General features: G+C 51.0%; 1 protein-coding gene across 1 annotated transcript in view; it reads right to left on the bottom strand.

The window, feature by feature from the left end:
* The window catches only part of DPP6 (dipeptidyl peptidase like 6), a 950,988-nt gene extending 936,476 nt beyond the window's left edge, over positions 1 to 14,512 (bottom strand). Inside the window, exon 1 of the mRNA XM_045496272.1 lies at positions 14,198 to 14,512. Within this exon, the coding sequence (XP_045352228.1) occupies positions 14,198 to 14,257 (60 nt within the window). The 5' untranslated portion in view covers positions 14,258 to 14,512. The remainder of the gene's footprint in view (positions 1 to 14,197) is intronic.
* Between the last annotated feature and the right edge of the window lie 1,081 nt (positions 14,513 to 15,593).

The raw sequence follows: 15,593 nt of genomic DNA, 5'->3' as shown, positions 1-15,593 counted from the left end.
AGACACTTTAGGAAGTCAGAACGTAGCACCTATTTAGAAAGACTAAGTAGGATGCTGTCTTCACGAACCGTAACCTGAAGAGAACGGGGAGGTTTTACGGATGTAGAATCACCGAAGGGTGCGAGCAAGGAAGCAGAGGTTTCCTTTGTGTCTTCAAAAACCTCTACTGTATTTATAATGAGAAGGCTTTCCACTCCTTTACTCTCCTGATCCTCCTGGACCTTGCGAGGAAGGGGTGCCTCTACTCGCCCTAGTCGGAGATGAGAAACTCAGCAAGCGCATGGCCACCGTGGAATTGGTTATCTCCCCTTTAGGAAGTTGACACCGCCCACCACCCAGCAACAAAGAGTTGCTCCAGAGACTTTTAAAATCTTCACGGACTCCTCCGTATTGGGATCGCCTCTTGTTCCACCACATCAACACTCTTTCGCACCATCATCACTCCTAAAGACTGACGGAGCACGTTCCACACGCAAGGTTCCTATCTCGTGTTCCATGAATGAAAGCGTATGTAAAAACATAGACTTAGCTCCCAAGGTTGGTCTTTTTTTTTAAGTAATATAGCTAAGTAAGACAGACGTAGAACAGGTTTAGAAGTAGAATATTAGTATTTGCTGGAGCCCTGGAGACCACCTTACAGCACCGACCGTTTAAAAGGTGTGGCTAACTCTGGAGATGCTGGTGGTGATGGCCCAAAGCCAGGTGATGGCAGAGCTGGCAAGGGGACCCTCATTCCCTTTCTTCCTAGTTCAAGCCTCCTTTCTGAGTGAATGGCCCCGAAGTGTCTCGTCACAGTTCAAAGGCGTGAGAGCCCATGATGTACAAACTACAGCTAAGACCGTCCTCCCAAAATGAAAGGCTTCCAGCAACCTGCCACAATGACACACAGAAGTGTGTCATGTATTAAGGCATGTGTCACTCAGCAAAAGCCACAGAGCCTTGCTATTCGAAGCATGGTCTGGGAGGAACAGCCTTGGCCTCATTTAGAGAACCTCGAGATCCACCCCACAGCCACTCCCAGAACCTGCGTGTTAACGACAACTCCCAGGTGACCGGCGTGCCCAGTCATGTCTGAGAAGCACCGAGACAGGGGGATTTTAGTGACGAGGGGGAACACGACATCCAAGAGCCCCCTCTTTCCTTGGATGCACATGAGCACGAAAGCAAGTGCAGCATTTAAGGTACGAAGAGAACGGAAATGTTCGACTTTGGGGAGGCGACTTGTGTCCTTCAGATAAAACACAGTCTCGTGTAAAATGCTGTGCCCCCCACTGCCTCGCTGAAACCCCAACTCTTCCACGAATGCTTTTCCGATCACATAAGCCAAAATACATCCTTCCGGCACACACACTGAGCTTAGATGCCACTTGCGATTTCCACACATCATCAACTGCCCCGTATTCTCAGAGATACTGGAAAAACACAAGTAGAAAGAACCAAGTTCAGCAGGCTCTTCCTTTATTGGTCCCACCTGAGGCACCAAACTTAAGATCTGCAAAAATTTGGGCGCCTGGGTTGGGACCCAGGGTTGAGCGTCCAACTCTTGATCTTGGCTCAGGTCATGATCTCATGGTTCGGGAGTTCGAGCCCCACATCGAGCTCTGTGCTGATACCATGGAGCCTGCTTGAGATTCATTCTCTCTCTCTCTCTCTCTCTCTCTCTCTCTCTCTCTCTCCCCCTCCCCTGCTCACACTCTCATTCTCTCTCAAAGTAAATAAACTTAAAACGATAAAAATAAGATGCAAAATCTGCAAAAATGGCTGCCAAGTGTCCCTACATCTGAAAGTGGTCTTTAGACTATTAGGAAATGAGGAAAGGGTGTGAAATCGCTTGCATACATTAGCCATCATCCCCCTGGAGAGGAAGCCTCCAATACAGACAGCTGGTGGGATTCTCTGGCACCTTCCATCGTTTGGGTGGGAGAGGAAGGAATGTCCAAGTGGATACAGGTTGCCTCTCAGCACACACCAAGTGAGGGGGTCAGGGAACTCTTCGCGGGCTCGGAATGGGTGACTTGGAAGCAGAAGCAGTATCTACCTCGACCCCACCTGGAAAGTTTTCAACAGAAGCTGCAACCAGAACTTTCTCTTGAACAGCCAGATGCGAAGAGTGGGGCTGTACTGGGAACACACCGTGTCTGGGATGGTGAGAGTGGAAAATGTGGGTGTTCCCCATGACACAAATGGACCATATGCATGACAAAGCCAAGAGCCAATTAGAAAGGAACCCACCCAGAGGTGCCTGGGTGGTTCAGTTGGTTGAGCCTCTGACTTCAGCTCAGGCCATGAGCTCGTGGTTCGTGGGTTTGAACCCTGCGTCGGGCTCTGTGCTGGCAGCTCAGAGCCTGGATCCCACTTTGGATTCTGTATCTCCCTCCCTCTCTCTCTCAAAATAAATAAATAAACATTGAAAATTTTAAAAAAATAAAATAAAGGAACCCACCCAACAGAGCAAAGTAATGGCAGAGACTGACAACAGGAAGCCTGAGGACAAGGGACAGTGTCACAGCCGGAGGAAAAGCCACAGTCACCTTTCAATATCTATGCGCTGGTGGCCAAAGAAAAGCTTCTGACAAGCTGCTGTCAGAAGAGGGTCGGCTTTGTGTCCCGTCCGCAGAGACCTATCACCAGATCATGACGGCACCTACCATGTCACCTTCTGCTTTTACCCTCATTTCTCCTCCTTCCCAACCCAACCTTGGAGCAGACAGACATGGGGCACTGGGTGGCGAGGAGGGTGGAGGGATATGCTAGGAAAGAGGCAGAAGAAAGGCCCCCTTCCCCCCTGCAGGTGCCGGACCCAAAGCTCGCTCAAGCTGCTGGAGAGAGGAAGCCTGTCTTTTGAGTGAGTTTGGGAGCTGATGATATATTAGCCTGCACTGGGCATCTTAACTCCTGAAAGGGCACTGTTTGTAGAGCAAAGGAACCAGAAAGGGATACGATATCTTCACAACCTGGGTTCAAACACAACCAGCTAGAGACCTGCTTCACGCATGATACATCATTTTGGCTAGGGCCCATGGGACTGCAGGAGAAAAGTGGGAACCTGTAAAAAATAAAACAGCTCAAATGAAAACAAATGAATTATGGATGTAATCAAAATTTGGGGAGCTCCCCCTTGGGCAGATGAATGCTGTCCCATCCCTTCTCTTGAACCCATAGCCCATGTTACATCAAGCTACCCACTTCCAACGGCCACAAAACCCGAGGTCTCACTCCATAACATGCCAGGGAACCCAAAAGGTTTTTATTGACACGTCACTGAAAAGCGAGATACAACACGGCAACATTCCTTTTTTTTTTTTTTTTTTTTATTTTTTAAACGTTTATTCATTGTTTGAGAGAGACCGAGCATGAGTGGGGGAGGGGCAGAGAGAGAGGGAGGCACAGAATCTGAAGCAGGCTCCAGGCTCTGAGCTGTCAGCACAGAGCCCAATGCGGGGCTTGAACCCACGGACCGTGAGATCGTGACCAGAGCTGAAGTCAGACGCTTAACCAACTGAGCCACCCAGGTGCCCCAACACAGCAAAATTTCTATTCTGTTCCCCCAAAGTATAACTCCCGGCCACCACTACATCATCTTTTTGCCTCGTTCCCTTTTGTCTCTTGCCACAAAGTCTCACAGATACCCTCTATCTTTCTGATAAATTCAGCTCTGGCGAGCTCTGTCCGATAATAACCTGGAAAGGAGCCATCACTCCTACTCCTGCTTAGAAAGCAATTTGGTGACCTTTTTTTTTTTTTTTTTTTTCTTAATTCTCACTTGTGCCTCTTGGGAGACAAAGTTTGAAAGCAAAAAAGCTTACCAAAAAGTCTGCTCAACAGAAAAAAAGTTTTATTTGGTGGTCATGGGGAATGAGAGAAAACACAGGAAGTCCTGTTAGCAATTAAAGAGGCTTCTTTATTTTCTGTCCATTTTACATAACGGTGCCTTTCCAGACACAGAGGGGCCTCGGGGAAGTAAAACAAAATAGGGGCAGGCTTCAGGTGAAGGTACCCGAGAGTCTAGAAGGGAGGCCACGTGCCCCGTGCTGCAGGGGCCCATAATTTCTGTCCCCTCGCTGCCCCCCGCTGGCTCTTTCTCTCAACTGTCATCCTTAGCTTCCCGTGACCATCCATGGCTGTCAGAGTCTATGGAATCTTCCAGATGGTGCCCTCCACCTCTGATGACTATCTCTCAGTTCAAATCTCCAATGACACTGTCGACTGGCTCCGCTCAGCGTGTAGATTTCTTCCCCGTAGCATGAGTCCAGCCCTGGTCCTATCAGCTGGCTCTAGGAGCAGGCAGAGTCCTGCGTTTCAAACAGAAGCGAGGCCGTAGGCGAGGTCTTTCTTTCACACGATATGTGGCCCATGAGGCGATGAACAGCATCTGCGTTACCCTGGCAGTTGATGAGTGAATTAAGAAAGAAACGTTGCACCGTTTCAAAAGCCAACATAGCGTGGAAGAAGATGATAAGCGTTGCTTTATTTCTGTTTTTTTCCCATCATGTCCCTCTTGGTGATCTCTCGGACTTTTGACTATTACACGGAGGAAGTGAAGCTGCGGAGTCCCTAGAGTGGAAGGCATTAGAACCTGATCTGAGTGGTCGCAAACAGAAATTACCGGAAGCAAGTATAGCTAATGCTACATGGTAGCTCCTTGGGTTCCTTGGTTGCCAAGAATCGTATTTACCATTTGGGGGAGCAGGAAAAGTTGGTCGTACGAGGCCGGCAGTTTGCATGCGATGTCTAGACTGCAGGGCACATAATGAGGACATAAGTGCTGAGTCCTACTTCCTATGTGAAGTCTTCCCCAACTAGACTGAACGGATCACTCTTTTCTCGGACCACACTCCCATAAGTTGGCTTTACTTGTCTTTTAACAGCCAGGTATTTTATTCTTTCGTTCCCCGTCTCATCTGTGAAGACCCACCTGACTCACCAAGGAAAGAGACGGTTTCTTTATTGTTTTTTTTTTTTTTTTTTAGAATAGTAAGCAAGGAGTCCATGCTTACAAAATACATAAATAACACGTAGCATTGAGGAAATTAATAGACTTACAGGTTGAAAGAAGCAAGAGTTGAAGCTGACTGAATGAAAGATTCAATACTATTCATTACTGACACATTTTCAGTTTGAAAACATTTTCCGTTTTACTTGCCTTGTGACTGGAAGTGATTTGCCTGTCATCACTTGGCTCAGTTTCCTCAGTTAAAAAATAAAAGGAGGAAAAAATCATACCTATCTACTGTGGCTGCTGTTGTGAAGATAAGACGGCATCCGTGAAAAACTTATGACAAGTGAGGGATGGAAAAGGCATGTCAAATTGTTGATCACCTCATCTCATACGGTACCTCTGTCTTCAGGCTGCGAGCTTTGCTTGTATCAGATACGCATAGTATGTGTCCGTTTTCATACTAAAGTGTGAAGGACTCCCACCGGATTAGGGTTCGCGTTAAGCACGTTTCATTATAGAACTGGTTGTAACATCTATGCCCATGAATGCCTTAATAATGGCAATCACTCTGCCTATGGCTCTTTCTCAGGTTGGAACATGAGCAAGGAAGAGCCTGATGGGGCTCTGAAGCCTTAGTCTTCAGATAGCGAGGGCCGGGGATGGAGGGTGCAGGGGGAGGCCCAGCGAGCTGCAACCACTTACCTGAGAGTCGACCCAAACAGGAGGCACAACTTAGCTCATTCTCAGACCCGGTCTACTGACCCCTTTTCCCTTATGTTCTTGCACCCTCAGTAAATATTCCTCCCCCGGATGGGCTTTTCCACCCCAGAACTCACACACTTCAGACTGCTTTAACAAAAGCCCAGAGCATCTTCGACTTTTTTACTTTATGAAAATTGTGAACTTGTTCCTTTGTGTCCGCATTATACCAGATACAATTTTTAAGTATAGAGCCATGTCTAAATGTCTCAAGATCTCTTAATATTAATTTGAGATTTTCATAACACAAGACAGACTCTGAAAAAGCATGCACGCTATACATCGTAGGCATGCAATACAGACTCTCTCGGACCCTACGAACGTGGGGACAGGACCAGCAGGGAGCCACATAGCTGTCCTCTGTCTCTGCTGACTAAACACAGATTGCCAGGCACTTAAACAAAAATAACATGAATGGGGGGGGGGTCTATGAAATTCCAGTCAGTCTATTTCCTTCACAAGGTATAAGATGTGAGATAATTAAAATACTGAGTGTGAGGGACAGCTTTTGACTTAAAAAGAAGTAATCCGGCAAGTTTAACCAGAAAAGCAATTACTACTCATCTGTTGCCTCTTCTTCCTGGAAATTTAACTTATGCATGAGCTGATACTCGTTTTATGTATTTTACTGAGAAAACGAGGACAATTAAAATTTTTTGAAATCAATAAAACGTAAAACCAAATAACATAAATAGGTTTTCGCGAATATCCAGGAAGTCATTAAAGCAATTTATGTTTTATGCATTACATTAAACATTCTACAATTCTTCGGGATGATTTAGGTTCTGGGTAGTAAAAAGAATTTACATTTTTTTTTTCAATTGACATGGGTTCCCTTTCCTATCTCTTTCAGGAATGACCAGCCAAACAAGTAAGCTTCACACACAGACATGGCGTGTGTGACGGGCTAAAGTGGGCCAGACCACCCTTGACCTGGATGTGCTCTCAGAGACACTGCACGGGAGTGAAGTTTCCTCCAGGCTGAGCCACGGACCTGCGTGACGTACGAGCTCGTAGCAGATGCGGCCCCGACTCCGTGCTCCAACGGAGCTACGCGTGACACAGCTGGATGCGACAGAGCGCGCCACGGACGGGGGCCGGCGAATGAGGGTCTGCGTCCGGGCTGTCTCACCAACTAGCTGCGTTTTGTTGGAGCTCAGGTTTTATGAAATGAAAGGACGGGGCAAAACTACCTCCGGAGCTAGATCCTGTTTTAAAATACTACGTACGTAGTAGGGGGGCGCCCAGGTGGCTTAGTCGGCTGAGCGTCCGTCCGGCTCTTGGTTTTGGCTCAGGTCATCAACTCACAGTTTGCGGGTTCGAGCCCCGCGTCGAGATCTGCACTGACAGCGCAGAGCCTGCCTGGGATTCTCTCTCTCTCCTTCCCCGGCTTGTGCACTTTCGCTCTCTCAAAATAAACGAATAAATAAATAAATAAATAATATATGCGCATGTGTGTGTATGTGTATATACATACACGCACACACACTCACACACACTACGTATTAGCAACAGAGGCCTGTCTGTGACAGGAGGCACCAGGCACGTTCACAGGAGAGGACGGGAATCAACGGTCAGGATTAGAGGAGCTGGGAATTCTGCCAGAGCCACAGGCTCAGGAACAGGCAGAGGGACGAGGGCAGGTGGAAAGGTACGAAACTGAAGCCACAACAGCAAACTGGAGAGCGAGACAGGCACCCAAGAGTTAGGATGGAGACCTCGTCTGCTGAATTCGTGCGCCGAAGGGGTGACGACGGAGAAAGGGCAGGACAAGCCTTGCTTGCGTTGGGGGCGTCCACGCTGGCTTGTGGGTCGGTGGCTGAGCCAGTCACTTAGGGAAGGCTTCCCGCGGAAAGGGAGGCGCCGACGAAGCCGTGTGCGGAAATCCAGGAGGAAAACCCCCTGGCCCGTGAAGAGGAGGAGGAGGAGGTGGCTGCTTAATTCCAGACATGTGCAGACCGAGGAAAAGTGTGGCAAGAGGATGAACTGCCTGGGGAGGCGGGAGCTCTGCTGTCCACAGAAGAAGGGCAGGGAGGCGTGGGAAAGACACGGGAGGCATCCCGGCGGGGGTCACAAGGCAGAGGAAGAAAGGGACCTTCCGGATTTAACAGGCTGTGCCTTAACAAATGGGCATTTGGAGAATGGGACACACTGGGGAGGGGAGAACAGGGGACCGGGAGGACACGGAAGCGACTGGACATCACAGGAGAGAGAAGCTGGCAGGTGTAACAACATCCTGGAGAGGGCAGGGGGGAGGAAGGCTGAAGCACCGATGGAAGGCGCGACCTGGGCTGACCATTCCCTCCTGGATGCGGCCTCAAAGTGCAGAGGGGTACCACGTGTCCAACTAAAGATTTGAGAAAATAAAGTGAGGAGTAAGTCTAGTGACTGCCCTGTCATTCTAGAAACTTCTCTGTCACTGGTTCCAGGGCCACAGGAAGCAAAGTCCCCAAACTACTGATTCTAAAGCCTGGGCATTGAATTGACTAATGGAAAAGATGAGCGGGGTCCCACTCCCCGGGACGGCCGGGTCACAGTCGGGTCAAAGCAGCTATGACACACGTAAGTACATCTCTGGGCAAAACACAGAACAAGCAATCTGACAGCTGGGAAAACGACCCAAATTAGCAGATTCTGGAGAGGGCAGGGTTTGAGGCACGTGCCACAGGTGGAAAGTGAGAGGGGGAACGTCTAGAAATAAGAAAATCGGGGGTGGGGAGTGCCTGAGTGGCTCAATCAGTTAAGCGTCTGACTTTGGCTCAGGTCGTGATCTTGCGGTTCTCAGGTTCGAGCCCCGCGTCGGGCTCTGTGCTGACGGCTCGGAGCCTGGAGCTGCTTCGGATCCTGTGTCTCCCTCTCTCTCTGCCCCTCCCCCCACTCATGGTCACTCACACTCTCTCTCTCTCTTAAGAATAAATTTTAAAAAAATTTTTAAAAAGAAAGAAAATCAGTAAGAGAGCCAGAAATTCTGTGTTCAAACGGCGCCCAAATCTCTGGTGGCCCCTGAGCCGTGCGGGATTGGGGAGGGTCCGGGCAGCCTAGACAAGGATGAAAGAACACAGCTTACATGGAAGCTGCTCCCCCACTTAGCGGCTCACTAAAAATTAATAACCAGACACTCTTCAGAGAAACATAACAGAATCCCTCCACTCGAATTCACAACGGAGAAAATTCAAGATCAGTCAACATACAAAGAAGTAGGAAAATGTGACCCATCCTTTTTTTTTTTAAATGTTTATTTATTTTGAGAAAGAGAGTGAACAAGTAGGGGAGGGGCAGAGAGAGACGGGGAGGCAGAATCCCAAGCAGGCTCTGAGTTCAGCGCACAGCTGGACACAGGGCTTGATCTCACAACCGCCAGACCAGGACCCGAGCCGAAACCAAGAGCCGGACGCCCAACCGACTGAGCCACCCGGGCGCCCCTCAGGAAAGTAGTGCGATCAACGCAGACCAGTCCCAAGGTGGCCCAGATGTCGGAATCAGAAGACAGGGATTTTAGCATGTCGCAATGAGGCCCGTTACTTACAGGCAAAAAGTACTTATGGTGAATGAAAGGGTGGCACTCTAAGCTGGAAAAACAGAAACTCTGAAGAAAGGACAAAGTAAAATTTCCAGAATTAAAACTACAACATCCGAAATAAACCGCTGGGCGTGCCAACCGTAAGGATGGAGAAGCCAGGGGGAAGCGTGGCTTGAATGTGAGCCAGCGAACGCAAAGAAGACAGAGGAAACGGATATAAAAGCAGGAACCACCGCTGAGACCCGCAGCATCGTACAAAGTGTCTGACATATGAATAACTGTCACTCCAGCAGCCTGGGGCCAGGAGGGAAGAAACACCTCATTTCCCCAGATGCTCTGAACGTAAAGATTCAACAGGATCTATGAAGCCCTAACTATGTAAATAGGAAGAAAACCATGTCCAGGCGTCTGACACCCAAAGACTACAAACCAAAGAGAAAATCTCGAAAGGACACAGAGAAAAGTGGCGCATTGCATTCAAGGGACAATGAATCAAATGGCTATCCGCTTCTGAGGAGGGGGAAAAAAAAAATTCAAGACCAGAATTCAGTGGAAAGCTCTTTCAAGCACTGAAAGGGAAACCGAAATCTTACCAACTCAGGGTTCTCTGACCAGAAAAAAACCCAGCTTTTAGAATGAAGGCAAAATAAAAATGCAGGAGGGTCTAGCCGGTATTCTTTCACAAAAAACGCCCTCCTACTGAACTAAAATGGCTCAGTTTAGAGGCTTTATTTTTTTGAACATCCTAAAGGAAAAATGACAGAGACCCAAGCCACACTGAGCCTACCGGCTGAATCTTCACTATCCCTGAGTGAGTTAAGCACTAGAAACAGAAAGGAAATGTAAGTAGGGAATAGGAAATTAAATTCATCAAAAAGAACTTCAAACACTTGGATTATCGTTAGCTGGAAACCCTGGGGGTTTCGGGGGTGTCAGGTGGGACCGCCCCCTGTCCCCACACCCGGAGGGCAGGGAGAGAGGGTCCACACCAGGCTTGTGGTGGGGCCACCAGATTGCAGATCTCCACACCCTCCTGCCAGAATCCCACAGGTTTACAGGAGCCTTAACAAGGCGGGGTCACCTGTGCCACCTGGACGGTCTCAAGGACACCTCGCTCTCTCCGGCTGAGACCTTGGAACCACCTGTGGGAACGGTGGGCACGTTCGGAGGACCCGGCAGGGAGTCTGGCTCCAGGGTCAACCTGAGGTCCCGTCCTGTCACTGACCTCCCGCAACACTTATAAACATGCCTCTCGTGAAACAGTCGAGATGAGAGCTTTAAATACCACACTGGGTCTCGTTTATCAGTAAACGAGTGTTTTAAATTTTTTTTTTTCAACGTTTATTTATTTTTGGGACAGAGAGAGACAGAGCATGAACGGGGGAGGGGCAGAGAGAGAGGGAGACACAGAATCGGAAACAGGCTCCAGGCTCTGAGCGTCAGCCCAGAGCCCGACGCGGGGCTCGAACTCACGGACCGCGAGATCGTGACCTGGCTGAAGTCGGACGCTTAACCGACTGCGCCACCCAGGCGCCCCAATCAGTAGACGAGTGTTTTAAATACGAGTTTATTTTCCTCAAAATAGGCCTGACCTTAAAATTTTAACTCACCCTGTATCAGCAGGAATAGCTTTTATGTCCCATCACTTGTACGTTTCAAAAGGCAATGAAGAAAAGTTTAAGTGCCGGTGAAGGTAATAAGCTACAACTGTGGAAAAGATTTAATGATGATCTTTTTTTGAGAAGACAACAAATTAAAGAATAATTCTGGAACACGTGAACTACGGCATATCGAAGTTTAAACTGTCCGTTCTGCGACACTGAGTAACCAATGCCTTTACCAGGGAAGACTTTAGTGTCTTTGAGAATAAGAAACACAAGCATTTTATGTAAATAATAAAACCGTGGCTCTTTTTATAGAGGTTATATTGGATTTTGATAAATCTTTGTACAATGGTACATAAGTTTTCAAAACCAAAATTTTAAACGTTCATATTGTTTAGTAATGTTATCACAAAATATACCCATTAAGCACTCAAAAAAAAAAAAAAAAACTACCTCACAATACATCATGACTATAGAAAACTTACGTGGAAAATACAGCAAAAATACGAGTCATTCCTTCTAATTCCAAGTTAATCATGCTTAATAGTTTGGTATATTTCCTGACTATCTTTTCAGATATTTCCATGTAATTCGGCATCATAAAATGTATACCATTTTGTATCTAGAAAGAAAGAAGAAAACACTTTATACATTTCCAGAAAGTGTCACCTTCCAGCAAGCCCCTGGGGACACAGTGGCCGCCACCATGGAAACACTCAATGTGGGCTGCTCGACCAGCCATTGGACGTGGCCACGTCTCAAGTCTACAGAACAGCCCAAGCTGTTGGCCAGTGCTTGCTTGACCGGTATTTGGTGAATACCAGTCACGGTGCCCAACAGCAGACCCACATGGCAGGTACAAGTGCATAATCCCACAGGGACATTTTAATTCCCCAGCCCCGTGTGACCATGGCTCCTGGGGCGGTGTGCTCAGGAGGTAACTGCCGTGGTTACCGCTGCGATCCTTAGCAGCCGTGAGTCACTGGTTACCAGGGGGGCATCCCCCCCACATGATCAGGAACAAGGAAACAGAAGGGAAGGCTAAACCCAGCCACCGAGCAGGGACCCTACAAGACAAAGACGACAAATGCTTCCCAAGAACAAACCATAACAATGTGTCCAATCGGAATAGCGGGACTGAGGCGATGGAGTGAATCAACACAAAAGGGAGTTCAGCGGAGAGGGTGAGGCCCTTCTTCCCGGAAAGCCTCCCACATGGAACCCTCAGGACAGCAGGTAAAATGGAAACAAGCATATTTCAAACTTCTCATAAAACGCACTGATGTTATCCAGTTTTGCATTTAGGCAGAAACCATGGCAGCCTAAGTCCCACGTGACCCGTCTTACTTTCTGGTTGACTGTCGACCCCCTGCTCCGTGCGTGTGCCTCGTTCACTCCACACTCACTCGCTCGTCACCCGGTGAATTCTGTCTCCAGCGCTGCCCCATCACTGCAGCAGCCCTCGTCCACAACCACACACCATACACCTGCACACTTCTCGGGCAGATGACACCTTCAGTGGATTCTCCTTTGAGGAAGGGACCCGGAAGGGAGTTGGAATTTTTTCCTCCCGGCAGATGGACAGTAGGCCACGGGGACCACCAGAAAGGTCAAAGCACGAGGAGCAGGTATGACAACGGCTTCGCTCCAGAGGGTGAAGGCAATCTCTAAATCTCTATTCGGTGTTCTTGGAACTTAATCGGAGTTGACCCAGTTTGTTAAGTGAGCGGCTGACAATGACCGTTCACTGAGTCAGCGTACCTCAACGGACCCGCTCCCTTGTGACGAACAGGTCTCCTACATCCTGAATGGTTGCCCACTTCCCAGTGTTGAACACTTCCCAGAACGTTTTACTGGTGTCAGTACCTCGCAGTCCAATTCTGCCAAGAAGCCACTTTCACACTGGAACCAAAGGCATCTTTTTTTTTTTTTTTTTAATTTTTTTTTCAACGTTTATTTATTTTTGGGACAGAGAGAGACAGAGCATGAACGAGGGAGGGGCAGAGAGAGAGGGAGACACAGAATCGGAAACAGGCTCCAGGCTCCGAGCCATCAGCCCAGAGCCCGACGCGGGGCTCGAACTCACAGACCGCGAGATCGTGACCTGGCTGAAGTCGGACGCCTGACCGACTGCGCCACCCAGGCGCCCCCAAAGGCATCTTTTAAAAGAAATTACCGGATGATCTTCCGAACTCCACGGATGTCTCTACCACATACTCACCAGTGCGTGAAACTTGATGATTTTTCATTTACAATCTTCTAATATCAGCTACTACGTATTAAAGAGACATTTCCTATTGATATTAAATAAAGTAAATGTGAAAAGTGTAACTGCTCGAATCATCGTTAATGAGCACGGAGATCAGAGATATGGCCCGCTGATTGAAATACTGCACCCAGATCTGCCTGGAGTACAAAACGCTGGCTATCACTCGATTGATAGAAAGGCGTTCGGTCTCACTCCTCATCGTACAGAACTCAACAGACCAGGGGTTCCTTCATCCACCAAACGAACCCAACTCCTCGCATGTGCAGTTTCCAACAAATACCACCGTCTTCTACTAACGTACTGCCCAAACAGGTGTAACAAACAGGAGACAAAAGACCAGAGCACAGTAAGGAATCTTCCTTGCAAACTAACTGCGACCTGAGGTGAGCCTCCGGCGAGTACGAGAAGAGTCGCGCTGGTTGTGGCCACGCAGGGGCTGTGCCGCACACACAGGGTGGAGCAGGGGGCCTCTGTGGCCGTCTGTCTCTCCGCGCGGGCAAGCACACCATTCCCACGTCTGGTCCCTGCACACTCTGCGCGACGAGGGAGCCTCTGCAGCAATTTCTCACCGCTGCTCGTTCTCCCTTCTCCGAACGCCAGGTGATTTCCTGGAAATCTTTCCAGGCACGCGTGGCCCATTAAAGTTAATTAAGCACGTGTCCGTGACACCTAGGAGAGCGCGCGCCCCGCGGAGCCCAAAGCGCCGCCCGAAAGCGCTCTGCCCAAGGGTCACACGCTGACCCCCGAGGCCCTGCCTCCCACCGCTGACCTTCCCTGACCCCCGGAAAACTCTGCGATCTGGGGGGGGGGAAATCTGCATGTGCCCGCGAGCCGCCGCACCCGGAGCCAGCGCCCCAGGCTCTCCGTGCCCCGGGAAGCCCGGGCAGGTGCGCCGGCCCCACTGTGGGCTCCGCTCCGGGACGCGCCACCTGTTCTCGCAACCCCCGTCCCCGGCGGCCCCCTAGACGCCAGGACCCCGCCCCGCGGCCGGGATGCGGAGGGATCCCGAGTCCCGGGATCCGCAAGCCCGGGGGGGGGGGTTCGCTCGCCCGGCCTCCCCCCGCGCCCCGCGTGCCGCCCCAGCGCCCCCCTTCGCGGTCCCTTACCTTGTGGCCTTTCCCCGGGGGACACCTGACGTTATTGGAGGCTCCCGCCGTTTGATTCATGTCCGGAGGAAGTTGGGGGCCCGCCGCTCTACCTTGCAAACTTCCCGGGCGCAGGAGGGCGGCGCGGAGCGCGTCTCCGGGAGCCGAGGGGGTCCTGCCCTCCAGCCGCGTCGGGCGCGGGCGGCGAGTCGGCGGGCCGCAGGTGTCCGCGGGGCTGCGCACCGCACGGGAGAAGCCGCTGCCGGGGCCCGGGAGGGAGCGAGGCCGGCGGCTGCGGGGACGCTCCGCGCGGCGCTGCCTTCGCGGGCGGCGGTCCGCGGCTCAGGACCGGAAGGCCGCGCGGACCCACGGGCGCTCCGAGGACGGGCGCGGAGGTACGTGTCCGGCGGGTGGGACCGCGGGAGCGTGGCCGCCGCGCGCCCTGACGCCCCCTCCCCCCCGGGCGGAGCCTCGGCGGCGGGCACCTCGCGGGGGCGCCTTCCGCACGCCGCCGGCCTCCGTGCGCACCCGGCACCTCCGAGGGCCGGCGCCCGCTCCCGCCGCCCAGGCTCCCCGGGATGGTCGGGAGGGGGCACGCGAGGCTCCGCCGGGCGCCCCCGCTCGGGCGAAGGCCGGGAACGGAGGGGCGGGCTCCGGGCCGCCCGGCTCGGTCCCCGCCGCCGCGTGCGCCTGGGTCCGCTGGCCCCGGGCCGGGTCGGGGGGAGGCGGCCCTGGGCGCCCACGCCTTTCTGCAGCCCGACCCGAGTGTTTGCAGCGTGCCCGGGGTTCCTGTCTCTCTGGCCCTGGCTGTCGCGCTCGCTCGCTCTCTTTTCCTTTGGCGCCTGTGAAGTCATGATCTAATTAGGCAGCGTTGGGGTAGAGGTGGAAAACTGACCCTTGGGAACTAGGAAAAACAAACCCGGAAAGAACAGCTGTACCACGAAGACCGCATTGCAACATTTTACAGACTCTCAAGTCTGAATAGTGGACCCGGAGCCCGTTGGCGCCCGGCTGTAGCATTTAGCCAAATCCTGGTCGGTTTGTTTGGTTGGTTGGTGGGTTGGTTTTTCTGGACTTATCCAGGTAGAGATATTGCGGTTTGAATATTCTGGAAGGAAAATCCAGTGGCATAATTCAGTTTCTGTTTCCCGGCCCCACAACCTTAGTTTCATCATCTACAAAGTGAGGGAAGGAGTTGGCTTCTGCTGGGAGAGCCAGCCCGGAACTTGCTCCTTCCCTCGTGTTGGGTTCCCAACAGAAAGAAGCCCATCCCTTTGCGCTGCCTCTTTAAGAGGAAAAGGATTTCGCTCTCAGGTGTTACTGGTGCTCATCGTTTCGGCCGTGTCCCCAAATAGGAATAAGGCCCATGTGGTAGAGTCCGTTATCCCCTTTCATGGTTTTTGCCCCGTGAAGAAGT

The sequence above is a fragment of the Leopardus geoffroyi genome, chromosome A2 (genome assembly GCF_018350155.1).
Source record: "Leopardus geoffroyi isolate Oge1 chromosome A2, O.geoffroyi_Oge1_pat1.0, whole genome shotgun sequence".
Lineage (NCBI taxonomy): Eukaryota > Metazoa > Chordata > Mammalia > Carnivora > Felidae > Leopardus > Leopardus geoffroyi.
This window is presented reverse-complemented; position numbering and strand designations above follow the sequence as displayed.